Source organism: Protopterus annectens, chromosome 7.part1 (assembly GCF_019279795.1).
Source record: "Protopterus annectens isolate FY-2018-M chromosome 7.part1, PAN1.0, whole genome shotgun sequence".
Classification (NCBI taxonomy): Eukaryota; Metazoa; Chordata; order Ceratodontiformes; family Protopteridae; genus Protopterus; species Protopterus annectens.
The window spans coordinates 425,092,147-425,111,364 of NC_056740.1; the positions used below are offsets into that span (position 1 = coordinate 425,092,147).

The 19,218-nt window shown below is 38.2% G+C and overlaps 1 protein-coding gene across 1 annotated transcript in view; it reads right to left on the reverse strand.

The window, feature by feature from the left end:
- Window positions 1–19,218, reverse strand: part of STAB1 (stabilin 1) — a 2,761,215-nt gene that overhangs the window by 243,609 nt on the left and 2,498,388 nt on the right. Inside the window, exon 66 of the mRNA XM_044078505.1 lies at window positions 13,540–13,705. Within this exon, the coding sequence (XP_043934440.1) occupies window positions 13,540–13,705 (166 nt within the window). The remainder of the gene's footprint in view (window positions 1–13,539; window positions 13,706–19,218) is intronic.

A 19,218-nucleotide genomic window follows, 5' to 3' on the forward strand; every position in this document is an offset into this window, starting at 1 on the left:
GCCTGTGAGTAGTCTGTATGAGACAGAATAAAGTGACAGTGATTTCAGCCTATCCACATAGGATAGCTGCTGAAGACCTTGAATTTTCTTTGTGAGGAACTTTTCTGGTCTCTCCAATTGCTGCAGGTGCTTTTAAAGGTACAGTCCAAAAGCAGCATTGTACTTAATTATTGCCCTAATGAGTGAAGAGTATAGGGAGGTGATAACTTCACTTTTTCTCAAGGTAATGCCTTTACTTATGAGGTGAGCCATATAGAATGCCCCTTTGACCACTCTGGAGATATGGTGATCAAAGGTAAGTTTGCTGTCAACCTGAGTGCCCAAATCTCTCACCACTGAGTGCACACTCAAGGTATTGCTATTGATGTGGCAATCTGCAGGAACATCACTCTTGCCAAAAGGGATGATAATACATTTTTTCCATTGAGTTTGAGGCCATGACTTTGGCACCATTCATTTGTTTGTGTAAGACTTTCTTGAAGGGTGTTGACATTGATTGGAGATTCTATGATTACACCCAGTTTGCAGTCATCAGCAAAGTTTGTAAGCCACAGTCCCTTGGTTTTAGCTTGTACTTCGGAGAAACAGATTCCAAACAGCAGAGGTCCAAGGACCAATCCCTGTGGAACACCACTGGTAACGGGTCTGCTGTTGGAGGTGTATTCCCCTATTTTGACTGTGTGGGTTCTATCAGAGAGCCAGTTTGCCACCCACCTTAAGATATAAGGGTTGATGTCTAGCTGGGAGAGTTTGTCAATGATGCCTGAGTGAGGGCTAGTGTCAAATGGCTTGGCCACATCTAGGTAGGCTTTATGCACAGATTTCCCATAGTCTAGGGCCCTTGTGACCATCTCGAAGAAGTCCACCAGGTTTAACAAGTATGATCTCCCCTTGAAAAATCCAAACCGGGTAGGATCTAGTGTTTGGAGATTACCTATATCTTTGTTTATAAGGTCCATGATGATTCTCTCCATGGCCTTGCAGATAAGGCTAGTCAGGCTAATAGGTCTGTAGTTCCTGGGGTCAGTAGAAGCACCACCTTTGTGTAGAGGGATGACTGTGGCTGTTTTCCATTCAGCTGAGATAAAGCTGGTGCTTAGACTGTGATTAAAAAGAGTAGCCAATGATGATGCTAATTCTTGTTTGAGCATCTTGGGATGTTATCAGGTCCCATTGATGCTGTGTTTTTGGCCTTAGAGAGGGTGTTTATAACCTGCTCTTTAGAGATACATGGTAGGAGACAGGTTGTAGGGATGTCATGAAGTACGTGTGGAGGGGACGGGGGAGTGAAGTTTTCACTGAACCTGTTGGCTAGGAGGTTAGCTATGTCCACAAGCTCAGTATATGTATTACCATTAACTACCAGTTCAGTGCAAATCTGAGCCTTACCTTTTAAGTTATGGATGTAACTAAAGAATGCCTTATGGTTGTCCTTAGTTGAAGAAACTAACTTGGATTTGTACTTTACCTTGGAGGACTTCACAAGAAGCCTTATTTGCTTATTTAAGCTGAGGATGAAGTGTCTCCATTTTATCTTCCTTTTATTGTAAAGCCTGTTAATGGTGGTTGTCCACCAGCCAAGTTTGCTTTTCCTCGAAGAGCTTGTTTTGGTCCTAACAGGTACTGCTGAGTCAGTGCAGTTTTATAGCTGTTTGTATAGGGCATTCATGTAGAGCTCTGCATAATTTCCTGTTCAGTCTGAGGGGAGCAGTGCAATGAAGCTAATTATATTGTCACGTAAGAGGTTGTAATCTGCTTTGGAGAAGTTTTTTTAGTCTAGTTGCTACTAGAGAAGGGTCAGGTGTGATAGTTACCTCAAATTAGATCTTTTACATCCATCTGAGTTACCACAAACTCAATCACGTGCATTCTCAGTTTAACATTTCATCCGAAGGACCACAGTCAAGAAAGAAGCACCCCCTTATGGTTGCATTATCTAAGTATGGCATGGATTGAATATAAAAAAGCATTTGATAGTATCCCACATTCATGGAAAAAAATTAAAAAATGTATAAGGTACATCCTACAGATTGATTACATTACAGTAACCATGAAACAGTGGCAGACCACTTTGCAATTAAGCCATGATAAAGGACAGATTATTATCCCAGGGATAAAAATTCAAAGGGGGATATTCCAGGTTGACTCCCTGTCACCGTTGCTATTCTGCCTTGCCATTAATCCATTAAGCTGTTTACTCAACACCTTAGGCCAGGGCTACAATTTGGCTTCTAGAAAACAACAAAGTCTAGTGACTTCTCATCTTCTCTTTGTCAATGATTTAAAACTGTACAGCTCATCAGATGAGGAACTGAAAGCACAGCTACAGGTTGTCAAAACTTTTTCAGATGATATTAGAATGTCATTCAGTCTTGATAAATGTGCAAAAGCAACATTTAAAGCAGGAAAACTGCAGCACCAGGAAAACATCAGTTTGGGACAAGAATGTGATATAAAAGAATTTGAGCAAGAGGGAGCATATAAATACTTGGGAATTGATGAAGGATCAGCAATAAAACATGAACAAATTGAATAAAGCTTAGCAAGGAATACTTTAGAAGACTTAAATTGACCCTGAAAATATTGACATCTAGGAACAAGATCCAAGCAATAAATCAATTTGCTCTTCTTGTCCTAACTTATAATTTTGGAGTAACTGATTGGCCCCAAAAAGTGTTGGATAGACTGGGCATCAAAACAAGAAGGATGCTTCATGCTCACCAGATGATTTATAAAAATCAATGTATACCAAAATTATGCCTCCTTGAAATTGATTACATGTATAGATCTTCAGTCATGGGACTTCACACATATTTACTGACCTCACAAGATCCAAATGTAGTGAAAGTTTTGAAACAGGAGGAGAAAAAGGCTAAGATAATGTTTCTGCTTAATTTAGCAGAAGCATATCAACATCAAGCAAGAATGGAAATCAAACCAGAAGTGGATAAAAATCAGGCAGCAACTGAATGTGCCAAAAAACAAAAGAAAGAATATAAGGTGAAGGACCAGATAAGAAGGCAAGAAATATGGAAAAAAACATAAATATAGTTGCAAGTATAGAAAACGTCTGGAAGAGCCTCATGTTGATCAATAATGAATGCGGGAATGGTTAAGGAGAGGTAAATTCACATCAAGAAATGAAAGGTTAGTATTGGCAGCCCAAGACAGTGGGTTACCTATATGCTGGTTTACAAAGTCCATTGAACATGTGGGAGAAACAGATATATGTAGGTTTTGCAAAACCAAATTGGAAACAGTCACACACCTTGTTGCTGGTTGTGATGCACTAATGGCAGAGGGACTGTATACTGAAAGGCATAATAATGTCGGGAGACTGTTACACTATGCAAACATTATGGTATCGAAGTGGCTGAAAAACACTGGAAACATGAGCCACAAAGAATCATAGAAAATTATGAATTTTATATCACATGGGATCATCCATTACCAACAGTTCAAAAGATAGATGCTAGAAAACCAGATATAGTGGTCCAAGAAAAGAAGACAAAAGTAGCATTGATCATTGAAATTGCCACACCTAGTGACTACAGTGTCTTGCGTACAAAGAGACAAAAAGTCATAAAGTACGTTGATCTGCAGGCAGAAATGAGAGCCATGTGGAAGAAAGATATCCAGACAGTTCCAGTAGTAGTAGGAGCAACTGGTCTTGTAAAAAAGAATTTACAATTGTATTTAGATATGTTACCAATTCCTGTAACACTGTACGAATTACAGGAGGAGTAATTACTGGGCAGATTGTGGGTGCTGCGAAGAGCACTTTTGTCTAACATCAAACAGTGAAACAATACTAATTTTATGAACTTTAATCGTCATGGTATTAGAAACCCAAAAGACTTGGAGAAATTAAAAACTCAAGAAAGAAGCACCCCCTTATGGTTGCAGGGCTGTATCAGTAATCAATCTACTTCATGCAGGAATAGAACTCACAGCCTTTGGCACCAAGGGCAAGAGTGCTATCTGTTGCACCACTATTATCCCACAGGAAGGTTCTTCCCATAAAAATAAGTGGTTCCAAAATTATGGACTGAAACTAAATGCCAAAAATGCATTATCATATCCTTTGGGAAGTTATCTACCGCAGAGAACTATCACATTGACAACACATCTGTAAGAGTTAACCCAGTTGTTTGAGATTTGGGAACTTTTGTGGACAGTGACCTATCTTTCAACCAACATGTGTTCCCTGTTGTAGGAAAGTTCTTCTATATTGTGCAGATTATAAAAAAGGGATTGTGCCTAGATTTAGGGATGTCATTGCCCCCCTTTACTCAACTGTCATGTCATTCATTAAGTATAATGCACCCTTTGGCACGTATCTCTCCAGACACATGCAATAACTGGAATGTCCACAGAGATAACCTTACTAAAAGGATACAAGGCTTAAATAATATGTCCTACAAGGACACACTCAAAGCATTGCAACTATGCTCTGTGTTCTACAGACTACTAAGAGGTGATGTGTGTCTAGCATCCTACAACCCATTAATGCTGGATTTACTGCACATCAGCAAGTCAGATGGCATCAGAAATACTCAGCCCAGAGATCCAAACCTCTTCTGCAACATCAACAGAATGGTTTGGAGGGACAGGTATATTTTGTAGAGAATACCACTGCTCTGGAACAGATACTTCATCTATGTAAAACAGTTCATCCCTGTCCATATTCAAAAACAACTTAGATCTATGGACAGGTAATAGAACATTTGGCTCAGGACTGCCCCCTGTACTACTAATGGACAGAGACAGCTCCTAAATACTTTATCCCATGCAAGGGTCCCCTGAAATTATATACAGTATGATCCCAGTTATACTAACTAAGGGTAATCTATAATTACTGACTATGGGATGGGTAGGGCCAATCTTAACACCAAATGGGATAGGTTAAGTCAAGCACCAAAAGGGAAACTGGCTAGGTTTAAACTGGCTAGCAAGGGCAGTTTGCCTAGTCTTACCCATGAACCTATGAAGCTATGAGTATGTTATTGTCTTTTAACTTTACTTAGTTTTACGTTTTTCTTTATGTTGTATTTACTCATTATATTATTTTTGTGGTATTTGTATTAATTTATTATATTTATGTATATGCAGATTAATTAAACTTGATTGATAATGCATTAGCTGGTTTACATTGTTATAGTGTATTTTTTATTATTGCGTTTACTTTGTTACCATTCATAAATATTTTCTTCCAGAAATTCATCTCAACTGTTTTTTATGTTTTACTTTCCTTAATTTTTCATAGCTATTCACAATTACACACTATGCAATTCTCACACATGGTGTACCTTTTATTTTACAACACTACTTTCTGCTTCTTATTCTTATTGCATTTACTTTTACCCCCCCCCCCCATCCAGCCTTTTGAGTGGTAGTAGCTATCACCCCCTTCCATTCTTCCCCTGCTTTTTCTCCAATCCCCTTGTTATACTCCTCCTTACAATGTCTAGAAATTTCCTGTCCACCCCCCACTTGTGGCACTTTCCCCCTGTTTTCCAGGTTCTGGCTTTTACACTCCACCTCTGTTGCCATTAGTATTATTGCCTGCATTTCTTTTCCTGCCAACCCACCTCTTCATTCCCTATACTTCACCTGAAAAATTCCCAGGAGTACCCCCCCCCCTATTTTCCATATATCCTCTTTCAGACTTCCATGGTCTCTGTCCGGATCTTTTGTGCCCAGGTACACTTTTAGAATAAGCCTGTGTCTTCTGTCAAACACCCCCAGCATCTTGAGTCTGTTTTCCTTCCCTCTTGTTCAACCATTTTAGTGTGAGGTACCATCTGCACAGCACTCTTTAGCATCTGATCTCCCACCCCATACAATTTCTGCATCTCTAATATTGTTTTGTGGACTTTTTGCTGTTTAGCTTCCCTGGTCTGCAACCTGCCTTCCTTCCCACATCCTTTCCTTATCTCTTTCTTTGTGGCTTTCTCCACTTTCCCCCTCGAGTCTTCATAAATCATTCTGTTTTTAACTTTACCTTGTTTTTCCAATTTTAAGATGCTAGACAATATTTGGTAAAAACTAATAGATGTAAACTAGTGGAAGGTTATCACCAGAAGCCACACCACACTTTTTAATTTTATATATAATAGCAGGTGCTGGCTAGCAGCCATAGTCAAATACCTACAGTTTAGTTTTTGAGGACTTATTTTCTAACAAATGACTAATGCTGGAAATATTCACTTCTTTTATCTCTATAAAGATGCTTTAGAACTGGAAGGGTTACTCAGGATGCATCATGAGATTTGCATGGGATAGTCTGATTAATGCCAGTAAACAAGTAAGCAGTGAGAATGCTGATGTTTGGTTAAGGCACTGGTAACTCTACAAATGACAGTTGGCAGTACAGTTCTTACAGTATACTGTGTGTGTTTATATAGTATTGACAGCTGAGTAGCTTCCCCAGTGACAAAGATGCAATCATTTGTAAAACAGTTCCTCTGTCACAACTGGTTGATAATACAGCTCCCCTAAAACTACCCACACAATGAAAAAGGAAAATCAAATGTTTGCATGAGGTATGTGCAGCTCCCTTGGTGTTTTTTTCTTCCATATTCTCCCTTATTAACTGTAGGAGTAATTCCATGGTTACATAACAGTGGGGAAAAAGAAAAACTCAATAATAGATCGCACAGCAGCATCTGTCATAGAGTGCCTACATTATAATGAGATGTCCTTCAAATAAGTGCAGTTTTGAATAAAAGTAATTGGACAGCTAGAACCCACTCACATGGTGACCACTCATAGGGAAGATGGAGAGGTAGGAGGACTGCACACTTTAACTACAGTGACCAGTGGTCTGAGTTTATCTGTTGTTAGTTGCAGTCTATTTTTCAATGTCCATTGGTATTTGGTTAGCAAGAGTAGTTACGCATTTCTAATTAATAACTTTTTATATGGATAATTTAGCTTGAGGGTTGTTTGGAGTTCACCCTTTACAAAAATGGATGTTCAGTGCTCCATGTTGGAATTCTACAATGCATTATTATTATAATTATTATTATTATTATTATTACTTTTTTTTTTGAGGACTGAAAACATTCTATACAAATAAGCACTTTATTTAGCTGTTATTTCTCATCATTCCAATGCTGTACCATCTGAATTTGATTATTTATGTCTGCAATTTAAAACAGAAATTAACTCTTGATATTTGTTTTCATATTTTGATACCTGCATCTTAACCAGTGAATTACAGTTTCTGCACTAATAATACAGAACAGCTATTTAATAACTACATATTGATTAAGTATGCAATAATCCCACTTGAACAGCTGGGGCCACAGTAGCAAGGTTTTTTTTTTGTTAAGTAAATATTGCAGTTTTTATTCCTCTGTATCAGTGCTGGACTGTGTCAGTTTTTATTTCTCTGTATCAGTTCTGGGCTGTGTCAGTTTTTATTCCTCTGTATCAGTGCTGGGCTGTGTCAGTTTTTATTCCTCTGTATCAGTGCTGGACTGTGTCAGTTTTTATTCCTCTGTATCAGTGCTGGACTGTGTCAGTTTTTATTCCTCTGTATCAGTGCTGGGCTGTGTCAGTTTTTATTCCTCTGTATCAGTGCTGGACTGTGTCAGTTTTTATTTCTCTGTATCAGTGCTGGACTGTGTCAGTTTTTATTCCTCTGTATCAGGGCTGGGCTGTGTCAGTTTTTATTCCTCTGTATCAGGGCTGGGCTGTGTCAGTTTTTATTCCTCTGTATCAGTGCTGGACTGTGTCAGTTTTTATTTCTCTGTATCAGTGCTGGGCTGTGTCAGTTTTTATTCCTCTGTATCAGTGCTGGGCTGTGTCAGTTTTTATTTCTCTGTATCAGTGCTGGGCTGTGTCAGTTTTTATTTCTCTGTATCAGTGCTGGACTGTGTCAGTTTTTATTTCTCTGTATCAGTGCTGGACTGTGTCAGTTTTTATTTCTCTGTATCAGTGCTGGACTGTGTCAGTTTTTCTGTATCAGTGCTGGGCTGTGTCAGTTTTTATTCCTCTGTATCAGTGCTGGGCTGTGTCAGTTTTTATTCCTCTGTATCAGGGCTGGGCTGTGTCAGTTTTTATTTCTCTGTATCAGTGCTGCCTGTGTCAGTTTTTATTCCCTTTTCAGGGCTGGACTGTGTCAGTTTTTATTTCTCTGTGTCAGTGCTGGGCTGTGTCAGTTTTTATTTCTCTGTGTCAGTTTTTATTCCTCTGTATCAGTGCTGGACTGTGTCAGTTTTTATTCCTCTGTATCAGTACTGGACTGTGTCAGTTTTTATTCCTCTGTATCAGTGCTGGACTGTGTCAGTTTTTATTCCTCTGTATCAGTGCTGGACTGTGGCAGTTTTTATTCCTCTGTATCAGTGCTGGACTGTGCCAGTTTTTATTCCTCTGTATCAGTGCTGGACTGTGTCAGTTTTTATTTCTCTCTATCAGTGCTGGACTGTGTCAGTTTTTATTTCTCTGTATCAGTGCTTGGCTGTGTCAGTTTTTATTCCTCTGTATCAGTGCTGGACTGTGTCAGTTTTTATTCCCCTGTATCAGGGCTGGACTGTGTCAGTTTTTATTTCTCTGTGTCAGTGCTGGGATGTGTCAGTTTTTATTCCTCTGTATCAGTGCTAGACTGTGTCAGTTTTTATTCCTCTGTATCAGTGCTGGACTGTGTCAGTTTTTATTCCTCTGTATCAGTGCTGGACTGTGTCAGTTTTTATTCCTCTGTATCACTGCTGGACTGTGCCAGTTTTTATTCCTCTGTAACAGTGCTGGACTGTGTCAGTTTTTATTCCTCTGTATCAGTGCTGGGCTGTGTCAGTTTTTATTTCTCCGTATCAGTGCTGGGCTGTGTCAGTTTTTATTTCTCTGTATCAGTGCTGCCTGTGTCAGTTTTTATTCCTCTGTATCAGGGCTGGACTGTGTCAGTTTTTATTTCTCTGTGTCAGTGCTGGGCTGTGTCAGTTTTTATTCCTCTGTATCAGTGCTGGACTGTGTCAGTTTTTATTCCTCTGTATCAGTGCTGGACTGTGTCCATTTTTATTCCTCTGTATCAGTGCTGGACTGTGTCAGTTTTTATTCCTCTGTATCAGTGCTGGACTGTGTCAGTTTTTATTCCTCTGTATCAGTGCTGGACTGTGTCAGTTTTTATTTCTCTGTATCAGTGCTGTACTGTGTCAGTTTTTATTTCTCTGTATCAGTGCTTGGTTGTGTCAGTTTTTATTCCTCTGTATCAGTGCTGGACTGTGTCCGTTTTTCTTCCTCTGTATCAGTGCTGGACTGTGTCCATTTTTATTCCTCTGTATCAGTGCTGGACTGTGTCAGTTTTTATTCCTCTGTATCAGTGCTGGACTGTGTCAGTTTTTATTTCTCTGTATCAGTGCTGGGCTGTGTCAGTTTTTATTCCTCTGTATCAGTGCTGGGCTGTGTCAGTTTTTATTCTTCTGTATCAGTGCTGGACTGTGTCAGTTTTTATTTCTCTGTATCAGTGCTGGGCTATGTCAGTTTTTATTCCTCTGTATCAGTGCTGGGCTGTGTCAGTTTTTATTCCTCTGTATCAGTGCTGGACTGTGTCAGTTTTTATTCCTCTGCATCAGTGCTGGACTGTGTCAGTTTTTATTTCTCTGTATCAGTGCTGGGCTGTTTCTCAGACTCCCCATATAAAGAACATGAGATGCCCATTAAATCTCACCTAATATAGTTATATTCATATGAAGAAGGCTAAGGGTTTGGTGGTAAGGGGGTCACCCTGTGGTCAGTATGAAGTCGACGTTGTAGGCCCCTGAGTTCTAGAAGCTGGTATGGAACTGATGAGTGTAAACACTGAATATGTTACAGGCTGCACACTTGGACATCTGCTGGACCCTACCTGCACCTTTGAAGCTCTACCAGGGGATGTAATAACAGTGGGAAACTCTCTGCCTTCCCCACTAAGGAAGGCTAGCATGTTACTGACCACTTGTTTCTCACTCCCTCAGGTCATCCTGTTGATATGCTAACTGCAGGGCAGGGTAATCAGCATCACAGATGGGCACATTATTACATCACACTTCTCTGAATGGATGTAAGGGGGAAAAGGAATAAAGTCATCAAGCTCAACTCCATGATGATGAACTCCCCAGTTATTGTTTTTCATAGGTTCTTATTGCCAGCATTGTTTCTGTTTGCATACTGACAGTGGTTTTCTAATGAACTCCCCAGTTATTGCCAACATGGTTTATGTTTGTACACTGACAGTTTTTCTGATGAACTCCCCACTTATTGCCCTTTGTAGGTACTCATTGCCAGTATGCTTTCTGTTTGCATGCTGACAGTGTTTTTGTGTCACATTGTTTTCACTGCACTTGTGCAATGTGGAGTTAGTGGGGGATGGGAAGCCTCAAACATGGAGGTACAGAGGGACTTGCACCAAGTGCAAAAATGCTTTTTTCTAGATTTTGTTGACCTGATGCTTGACTGGTGTATTTTATCTTTATGACTCTTCAAGGAGCTTACACTTGATGTAAAGTAAGATACTTTTTAGATGTTAGCCACTGTGCTGTTGGGCCAGCATACACCACTTTGCGTTGCATTTTTATTTATGTATGTATATGCACTTTGCATACATTACTTTTGTAGTGTGATCTGTACTGATACTGGTATTAACATGTTCTAATATGTCCCCACTACGTTAATGTTGCAAATTTCGATATTTATATCTGAAGAAAATGTATATACATATATTGAGCACAATAGGAAACCATTTTATACATACATAATATGTGGAAGGAGTAAAGACATACAAATTGATAAAATGTGCAGTTTCTAAAATTTATTCTCAATCACAACAGATTATATATATATTTACAAAAGCTCATGCAAAACAGTTTGGCTCTACAAAATGGGTGATAAGTTGTCCTTGTGGCATCCAGGTAACCTCAGATACTGAAATCAAATTAGATTATATTGAAAAAGAGCTATGCAAACTGGATCCATAAAAAGCACAGGGAGCAGATGGAATTAGTAATAATGACCTGAGAACAGTTCAGCAAGAACTTACAGAGTTATTATATCTATTATTTACTAGGTCATATAAATTTGGGGAGATTCCTCAAGATTGGACACATGTGCTTATTAAACCTTTAAGGGAAATGGGAGTAGACAAGCCCAGAGTCATACAGACCCTTAAGTCTACTTTCATATTATGGAAAACTAATGGAGAAGATAATATTGGAAATATTTTGTCAGAAGTGGAAAGGATGGGACTTGAAACCATATGTTAGCATGCATATTTGAAAATAGTTCTATTACCATCTGTAACATTGTTGTCGCCTCACAGTAAGACGTTATCCCATTTGATTCTCAGCTAGAGCGTCTTCTGTGTGGAGACATGCATGAATGGGTGTACCTTCGTTGAAGGCTGTGCGTCAGAGCTGGCAACTTGGCACATAAAAATCTGCTGCCAATAATTAGTGGACCGGAGTGCCGCTGTGGCGACCCCTAACTGGGAAAAGCCGAAAGACGCAACAACAACTATCTGTAACATGATGTTCTATAAACTATAATAACAGCTATAAAAGAAAAGTTGTGCTGTGTTGTAAGTTATATAGATTTAACTTCAGCATTAGACAGGATCATACATAAAACACTGATCAATAAATTAGAACAACTAGGTGTTGATGTACTCTTAATAGGATGGATAGCTGCATGACTTACAAATAGGACATGACAAGTATCATGCAGCAATTGGACAGGTGAAAGTCTGGGGTACAGTCAGGATGTCCCACAGGGCTCTGTCCTAGGTCCATATGTATTTAGATTGTATCTTTCAGATCTATCTTTTTTCATTTCAGATGTTTTACATCTGTATGCAGATGTCTTGAGATTTGGTAAACGGATTACATATGTTACAGATAAGGCATGTCTGGGAAAGAGCTAGACTAAGCTGACCATTTGGGCACAGGAGAATAACATGCTGATAAACACATAAAAAACTAAGCATATGAGATTTGGGAGACATAAAATGAAAGGCAAATATTTAATACAGCACACAGTGATTGAAACTGTAGATTAATTTAAGGACCTGGGAATATAAGTAGATCCAGCTTTGAGTTTTTCTAATCAGATCAACCAATTGATTAATAATAGTTATAGCACTAGAGGTTTTATAAAACAATAAAAATATATAAAATATAAATAATAAGCTATAAATATAAATAAAAGATTTATAAAGTCAAGGAAATCAGAAATGCATTTATTTATTTATTTACATTTGTTGCTGGCTAAATGTCCGACTGGGCTAAAAGTCCATTTTCAGGGGAGACCCAGGGAGAAAAGCCCCATGTATGTAAAAACATAATAGATTACAAAATATTAAAGTGCTTAACAACTTATAAATACAAATAAAGTTACACCAAGTAAATAAGTAACAGTAGTTAAACAAGGTAAATATAACAACAAGAAAAAAACTGCAAAGGTACAAGAAAAATAATTGAGTAAGAAACTAACAGATAACTGCTGACTAGAACATAAATATGGCAGATGAATATAGCAGCTGTAAGACTGGCTCAAACAAATGCTGAGAAATAATGATGATGTCATTATCTGTCAGTTACATCACACACAGACTTGAGTATGGAATAACAACAGTATGGAAACCTTATAAGGAAGCAAGCATGAGTAACCTGAAAGAGTACCGCAGAAATATACCAGGGGCATCCACGGATGTGATCATTTAAGTTATTATGAAAAAACAAAAATATCTGAACTTTAGGAGACCTTATTCAGGTCTATAGGACATTTAGAAGCAAGTACCTCTGGGAATGTTTAGGGTTATCAACATTCATCAGACTACCTATGTAGAGGATTACATAGGAATGAGAAGTGTACTAACTGGTTCTCTGAGAGAGCAGCTGATGCATGGAACAGACTACCAAATTACATTAAAGCAAGCACTAGTTTAGATATTTTTAAGAATAGGCTGGACACTTATTATGGGAACAAGTGTTTTGGTATATTGTCAGGCTAGAAGGGCATTAATACTCATGCCTGAAATATTTGCATGTATATATACTGGCTGGGTGTTGTGCCCTTTCACTACTGGCACTATCATTCCAGTGTTCTTGCAGTGCCAGTTAATATAGCAATCTCATCACATACAACCCCAGTGCAAAATCATTTACTACACTACTAAATACTGTTCTGTCTTTTTGCAGTACTGTCTATAGGTATTTGATACTGTGACAGCTTTGCAGAAAAGCTAAAGGTACATTTTCCTCTACTAAATTATTTGCACTATATTGCATCTTTCATTTTTTTCCAATGTTGTATGTCTGTGGCTGTGATAGATATCATTATACCTATGCATTTGTTCATTAAAAGTAATGTTTTGTGTAGCTGTAGTACACTGTATTTAGATGATATTTATCATGTACATATTAGAAAACTAAATAAAAAAAAGAAATTAAAATAAACAAATAGATTAAACCTTTCAATTTCATAAGATTTTGATAGGTTACAGTAAATATAGCTAGTTTACTTAAAGATTAATCATTCTGAGTCCTTTCTCATTTAATTTCTTACCTTGGACACGATAGCAATACGCATCCCATTTTTCACTCATATTTGGTCGTACTCCATAGTCCATGATGCCAACGTGTCCCGACCCACAGTTCTTAGATGGATATGTTGTTGGATATCCCACTCGTCCACCAGCCAGCCACGAAGCTACACAAAGATGGAAGCCATTCTGGGTAAAAGTAAAATAAATAAACTGACTGTGATTTTCACGGGCATTTGTTTTTCTCGCTTCTCAATATAACCCACAATTCAGTCTGCTGACATTTTTAGATTCAAAATGTAGAGACCACTGCTATGACATACTTGTTATTTAAATATTCTAATTCGTATTAATCTAGCTTTGTAAATTATGGTACTGTTCCAGTCTTTAGAACTAGAAGACCCTCTCTTGCTTCTCCAGAAGCTGTATACAGCATATTCCAAATAATACATGACACACATGACTTGTACTTTGTATGTGGTGCATTTTGTGAAGCTTTGTACATGATTTCATTGATTTGGTTTGCTTGCAGCACAGACGATATTAAAGTCATCAATTACTGTTCATGTTAGGCTTTTCTGCAGACAATTTTCATTGTGATTTGTCTAAAGAACATGTTATGAATGGATGATAAATCACTTTATGAAAAGGTTTAGAAATGTGCTATCAAGAATTGCTTTATAAGTTTTAAATTCCTACATTAATTATACTCAAGTGAAAAAAAAGTTAAGCAACTAGATATGGATTTGAGCAGATCACATACAGATGATAATCTTACCGTACCATATTTGCTGCTACACATCTGACTACTACCTTTAGTGAGTCAAAAGAAAATAATTTAATAAGGTTCTCAAAAGATAACATTTATTGGGTTTTCTTTTTTAAAATATTAGTAATATTTTCTCCAGTTCACCTCAATTGCATCAGCATGTTAACAGAAACTCTGTGGTCTTATGTGTCTGCGTGAGTGTTACAGCCAGTGGTTTCCCCAGCATCTGCTGCATTTTATTCTATATGTCCGAGCAATATTTGAATCTTCCATTTAATTTGTACCACAACACTACCTTTGTCAGACATGCGGGAGTCTAGTCTCATATTATGATGCATTGCTGAGAAAAAAACCCATAATTTTTCTCAAATGTTCGGAGCAGTGGCTGGACAAAAAATGGTGGCATGAGCATTATAAAGCAAATGCTGGTACTAATTAAGTTCATCATCTTGTTCTTAATCCTAGGTCCTTTAGGAAACTGACCTGGTTACATTCCCAGCTCTACTACTAACGCTACTAACACTGCTACATTATTCTTAGCTACCCCAATCTTTATTGGGCAAATACTTACCAGCTACACAAGTGATATTCATTAGAAACACACAGGGCTGTAGTGTGCATATTATGAAAAATATGAACTGAAATGAGGAATAATTAAATTGCTAGCAACACAATAATTGACTTGCTAGAGTTTAAAAGCAGAAGAAAATTAAATTTAGCTGGGATTGGATTTGAACCCAAATCCTTCCAAATATTGCTTTGGTGTGCTTCAGCACTCCCCCAATCTTCCTCCAATGCACATTCTAATTATGAAACAAATAATTGCTCGTTCTAAACTCACAGGAATTTGGTGTGCGTATTATGAAACACCAACATGTGATAAATAACTGAGTGTTTGGTGTGCGTATTATGAAACACCAACATGTGATAAATAACTAAGTGCAAACATGCATGATGAATAAGGATGCAAAGACATTAAATATCCTGCAGGTGATGTGCCATACAACAAAATATTCAACTATGTTAATGGAAAGCACACTGGATTTCTGACACATTCATTTGAAAGATACAAAGAACAAGATCTCAAAGGATATGGAAAGGAGGCAGAACAGTTCAAGTAAGTACCTCCAAACATGCAGTGTGATGTTGTCAATTTTTCCTACTCGAAGTCTCACCCGACCACCAGAGAAATAAATGAGTCAAACAGAATGATGAGTCGGGAAACAATGCCAGTGGTTCATAGGCCCATTTCAGAGTTAGATGTGAAAATATGTAGAACATAACAGCTTCATTGATTGTTTACTGGGCTGTTGGTCCATGAGTATCTGTAGAAGCCTAGCCATAAATTCCCATGAAGTTTTTAGCTGTTATATTTTATGTACAAATAACCCAGAAATGAGCAGAACATTTACATAGTGACCCTATCCATGAGGGACAAGGATATTAAACCAGGGGTAAGTAAGCAATTACCTATCCATTTATCTAGATTACGTCTGACTAAAGTAAGAGAAGTAGAGTACCTTCGGTGATTCCAAAGAAGTGGGATTGTCTATCACACATATTTATCCCTCCAACATATTCTTTTTACATTACAAAAGAGATTAAAATGTCTTGAGTGGGTGGTTATGCCCCCATTGGACTTAGAAACATGCAGAGGTCTGACAGAATGGGGTCTGTTGAGGCTCTGTATGAGAGACAGAGATCATTTTCCAAACAGCCTGTATGGCATTGAAAAGAGGGACAATGTTTATTTTCTTAGTAAGAAAGTGTTGTAGGCATTCAAGTCATGTCTATGTTTGTATAGGTACACTCAGTGACCAGCATGATGAGTGCAGAATACAGTGGAATGGTCACATTCCTAGACATGGACAGCATAGCCTTAGTAATATGCTATGCAATACAAAACGATTTTCTTACAATAGTAGATACATGGTGATGGAAGGACAGTTAATTTCTACAATGGCGGATGCATGGTGATGGAAGGACAGATAATTTCTACATAAGTTCCCAGGTCCCTAACTACTAGATCAATTTTTAGGGGTGTGTTGTCAGTGTGATAGTTACAAGAGACTTCTTGCTTGCAAATGATACTATTGTGCATTTTTTGGCATTTAGTTTTAGTTCATGGTTTTGACACCAACTATTGGGTTGGGAAATGCCTTCTTGAAGGATCATGGTCTCCTCTAGTTAGGATCATGGTGTCCTCTGGGGAGTTTACAGTCATCTGCAAACTTGGACAACCATAATCCTTTAAGCTTTATATCTTTGATCTCCAAGAGTAAATGTCAAACAAGAGTAGCCCAAGGACTGAACCTTGGTGTACACTGCTAGTGGCAGCTTTTTTTTGTTTGAGGAGATAGGGTAGCCCACCTTAATTTCCTGGCTTTATTTGTGAGCCAATTTGCTATCAAGTGAGTTAAAAGGGGATTTCCATTTAACTGGGATAGTTTATCTATGATACCCAAGTGTGAGATTGTGTGCCTTTGTGAGGTTTAGATATGCCTCATCTAGTTCTTCAGTAACCTTCTCAAAGAAGCCAATCAGGTTAAGTAGGTAAGATCTGCTCTTAAAAAATCCCGATTGGCTTTTGTTGATTGACCACCTATGTCCTTATTTATTAGTTCCATAATGGTCTTTTCCCCAGCCTTAAGATGAGACTGGTCAAACTTATGCCTCTGCAATTTCCTGGGTCCATTGATGTGCCACCTTTGAGCAGAAGGATGACAACTGCTGTCTTACATTCATCCACCACAAAGCATATTTGGAAGCTGACAATGAATAGCCCTTTTAGGTGTCTGACAGGTCCCATTTCAGGTGGGCCAGTAAGCAGGCAGGTATGTTATCCAGCCCTATAGAAATAGTGTTCTTGGCCTTGGATTGTGCCTCGAGGGCTTGTTCATGGGAGACTGGGGGGTAGATGTGGGTATGAGATCTGGGAACATAGGAGGGGACAGGGGATGAAGTTAGAACTAAATTTCTGACAGTATACTGGCTATGTCCTGTGGGTCCGAGTGATATCATTAACTATTAGCTCTGTGCAGTGCTGGGTATGATTTCTAAGGTTTCTAACGTAGTTAAAGATGACTTTGTGGTTGTCTTTTTCCTGGGTAGCTATTTGTACCTCAAATCTGGCTTTGCTTGATTTGAGCAGCATCCAGAGTTCCCTGTTTAGTTTAGCAAGAGTATTTTTTTTTTTTGCATCCTGACAGTTACATTTATTTTTGCATGCAATTAGTTATTTTCCTTTGTTATAGAGCCTATTTATACTTTGGTTCCACCATAGGGGTTTATTTTTACATTTTGCATTTCATTTATTTTGAAGGGGGACAGATGCATCTATTCACATGTGCATAGACTTTGGAGTAAAGGATTCTGCATTAGCAGTGGGGCCATTGAGTTGAACGTGGGTGTTGAATTTAACCAGGCCATCACTCAGTTTCAGTAGATTAGCCTTGGCATAATATTTGAACACCGATGCATTGGAGGATGTTTCTGGCTTTATGGTCCAATCTGACCAGGGAGTGAGGAAGGGTGTTACAATTAGTAGAGAGCAGATCTGTCCTATATTGGTACAGATGAAGTCCAGAATTGTATCACCTTTTCTTGATATGCTGATTAACTGGTCCAGAGAGTTTGTTTTCAGGAAGTCTGGAAACCTCTGGGCATAGATGTTAGAGGATGTATATGTCTCAGAGTTAAAAGAGGGTAGCTGAAGTCCCCTAGGAGAATGTTTTTTGGCTTAATACTTAGAGAATCCCTATTAATTAGGCAGGAGTTATGGACAGAGGGGGCAGAGAGGGGGGTCCTATAGTTAGCCAAGATGTGATAAGGGGTCTTGTTAACAGTAAGGACATGGAAGACTTCCAGATCATTAACTTGCCTAACTAGGTAGGAGGTGAAGTGTTTTATTTTAACAAATATCGAGATAACTAGTTAAGAGATGAAGTGTTTTATTTTAACAAATATCGAGATAACTAGTTATGAGGTGAAGTGTTTTATTTTAACAAATATCAAAATAACTAGTTAGGAGGTGAAGTGTTTTATTTTAACAAATATCGAGATAACTAGTTAGGAGGTGAAGTGTTTTATTTTAACAAATATCGAGATAACTAGTTAGGAGGTGAAGTGTTTTATTTTAACAAATATCGAAATAACTAGTTAGGAGGTGAAGTGTTTTATTTTAACAAATATCAAGATAACTAGTTAGGAGGTGAAGTGTTTTATTTTAACAAATATTGAAATAACTAGTTAGGAGGTGAAGTGTTTTATTTTAACAAATATCGAGATACTGCCACCTTTAGTGCCCTTCAGCAAATGTGGTGAGCCTGAACATGTGGTAGACAGTGAAACCTCATACTGATGGGATGTTCTCAATAATCTTGAACCATGTCTTTGTGATGCTGCATATATCAATGTTTTCCAGTGTAAGAAGAATGTGTAGGCAGTGAAGGTTTTTTTTTTTTTGTTTTTTGTTAAGGCTCTTAGCATTGAGCAGCAAAACCTTTATTTTATCCAGATTCTGTTTTGTTATGCTGGAAGCTTCTGTAGATTGATGTTGGCTAAAAAAGGTACCCTTGTGGTTTGGAAAAGGTTTTAGCCAATATATGAAAGCCTTGGGGGTCAGGTATTGGCCATCCCTGCAAAGCAGTTAAGACTGTCGCCCATGTTTCTCTCAGCTGATATTTACTGGACTCCTTCTGAAGGGTCTATATAACATCATCAAAGTTTACTTACCTCAAAAGGCTATTCCTCAAACTGACATCATCAAACAGCCCTTCATCGAACATTCACATCAGCGAACGTTTTTCCCAGGGAAGGAAGTCACTTGTCCAAAATATAGAAATTTACCTCCTTCCCCACTGTAGTGCAATCTCGGAGTTGGTATATATATAAGTGGGGGGGGGCAAAGCCCTCCCTCTTTGGTGGGTTTGAT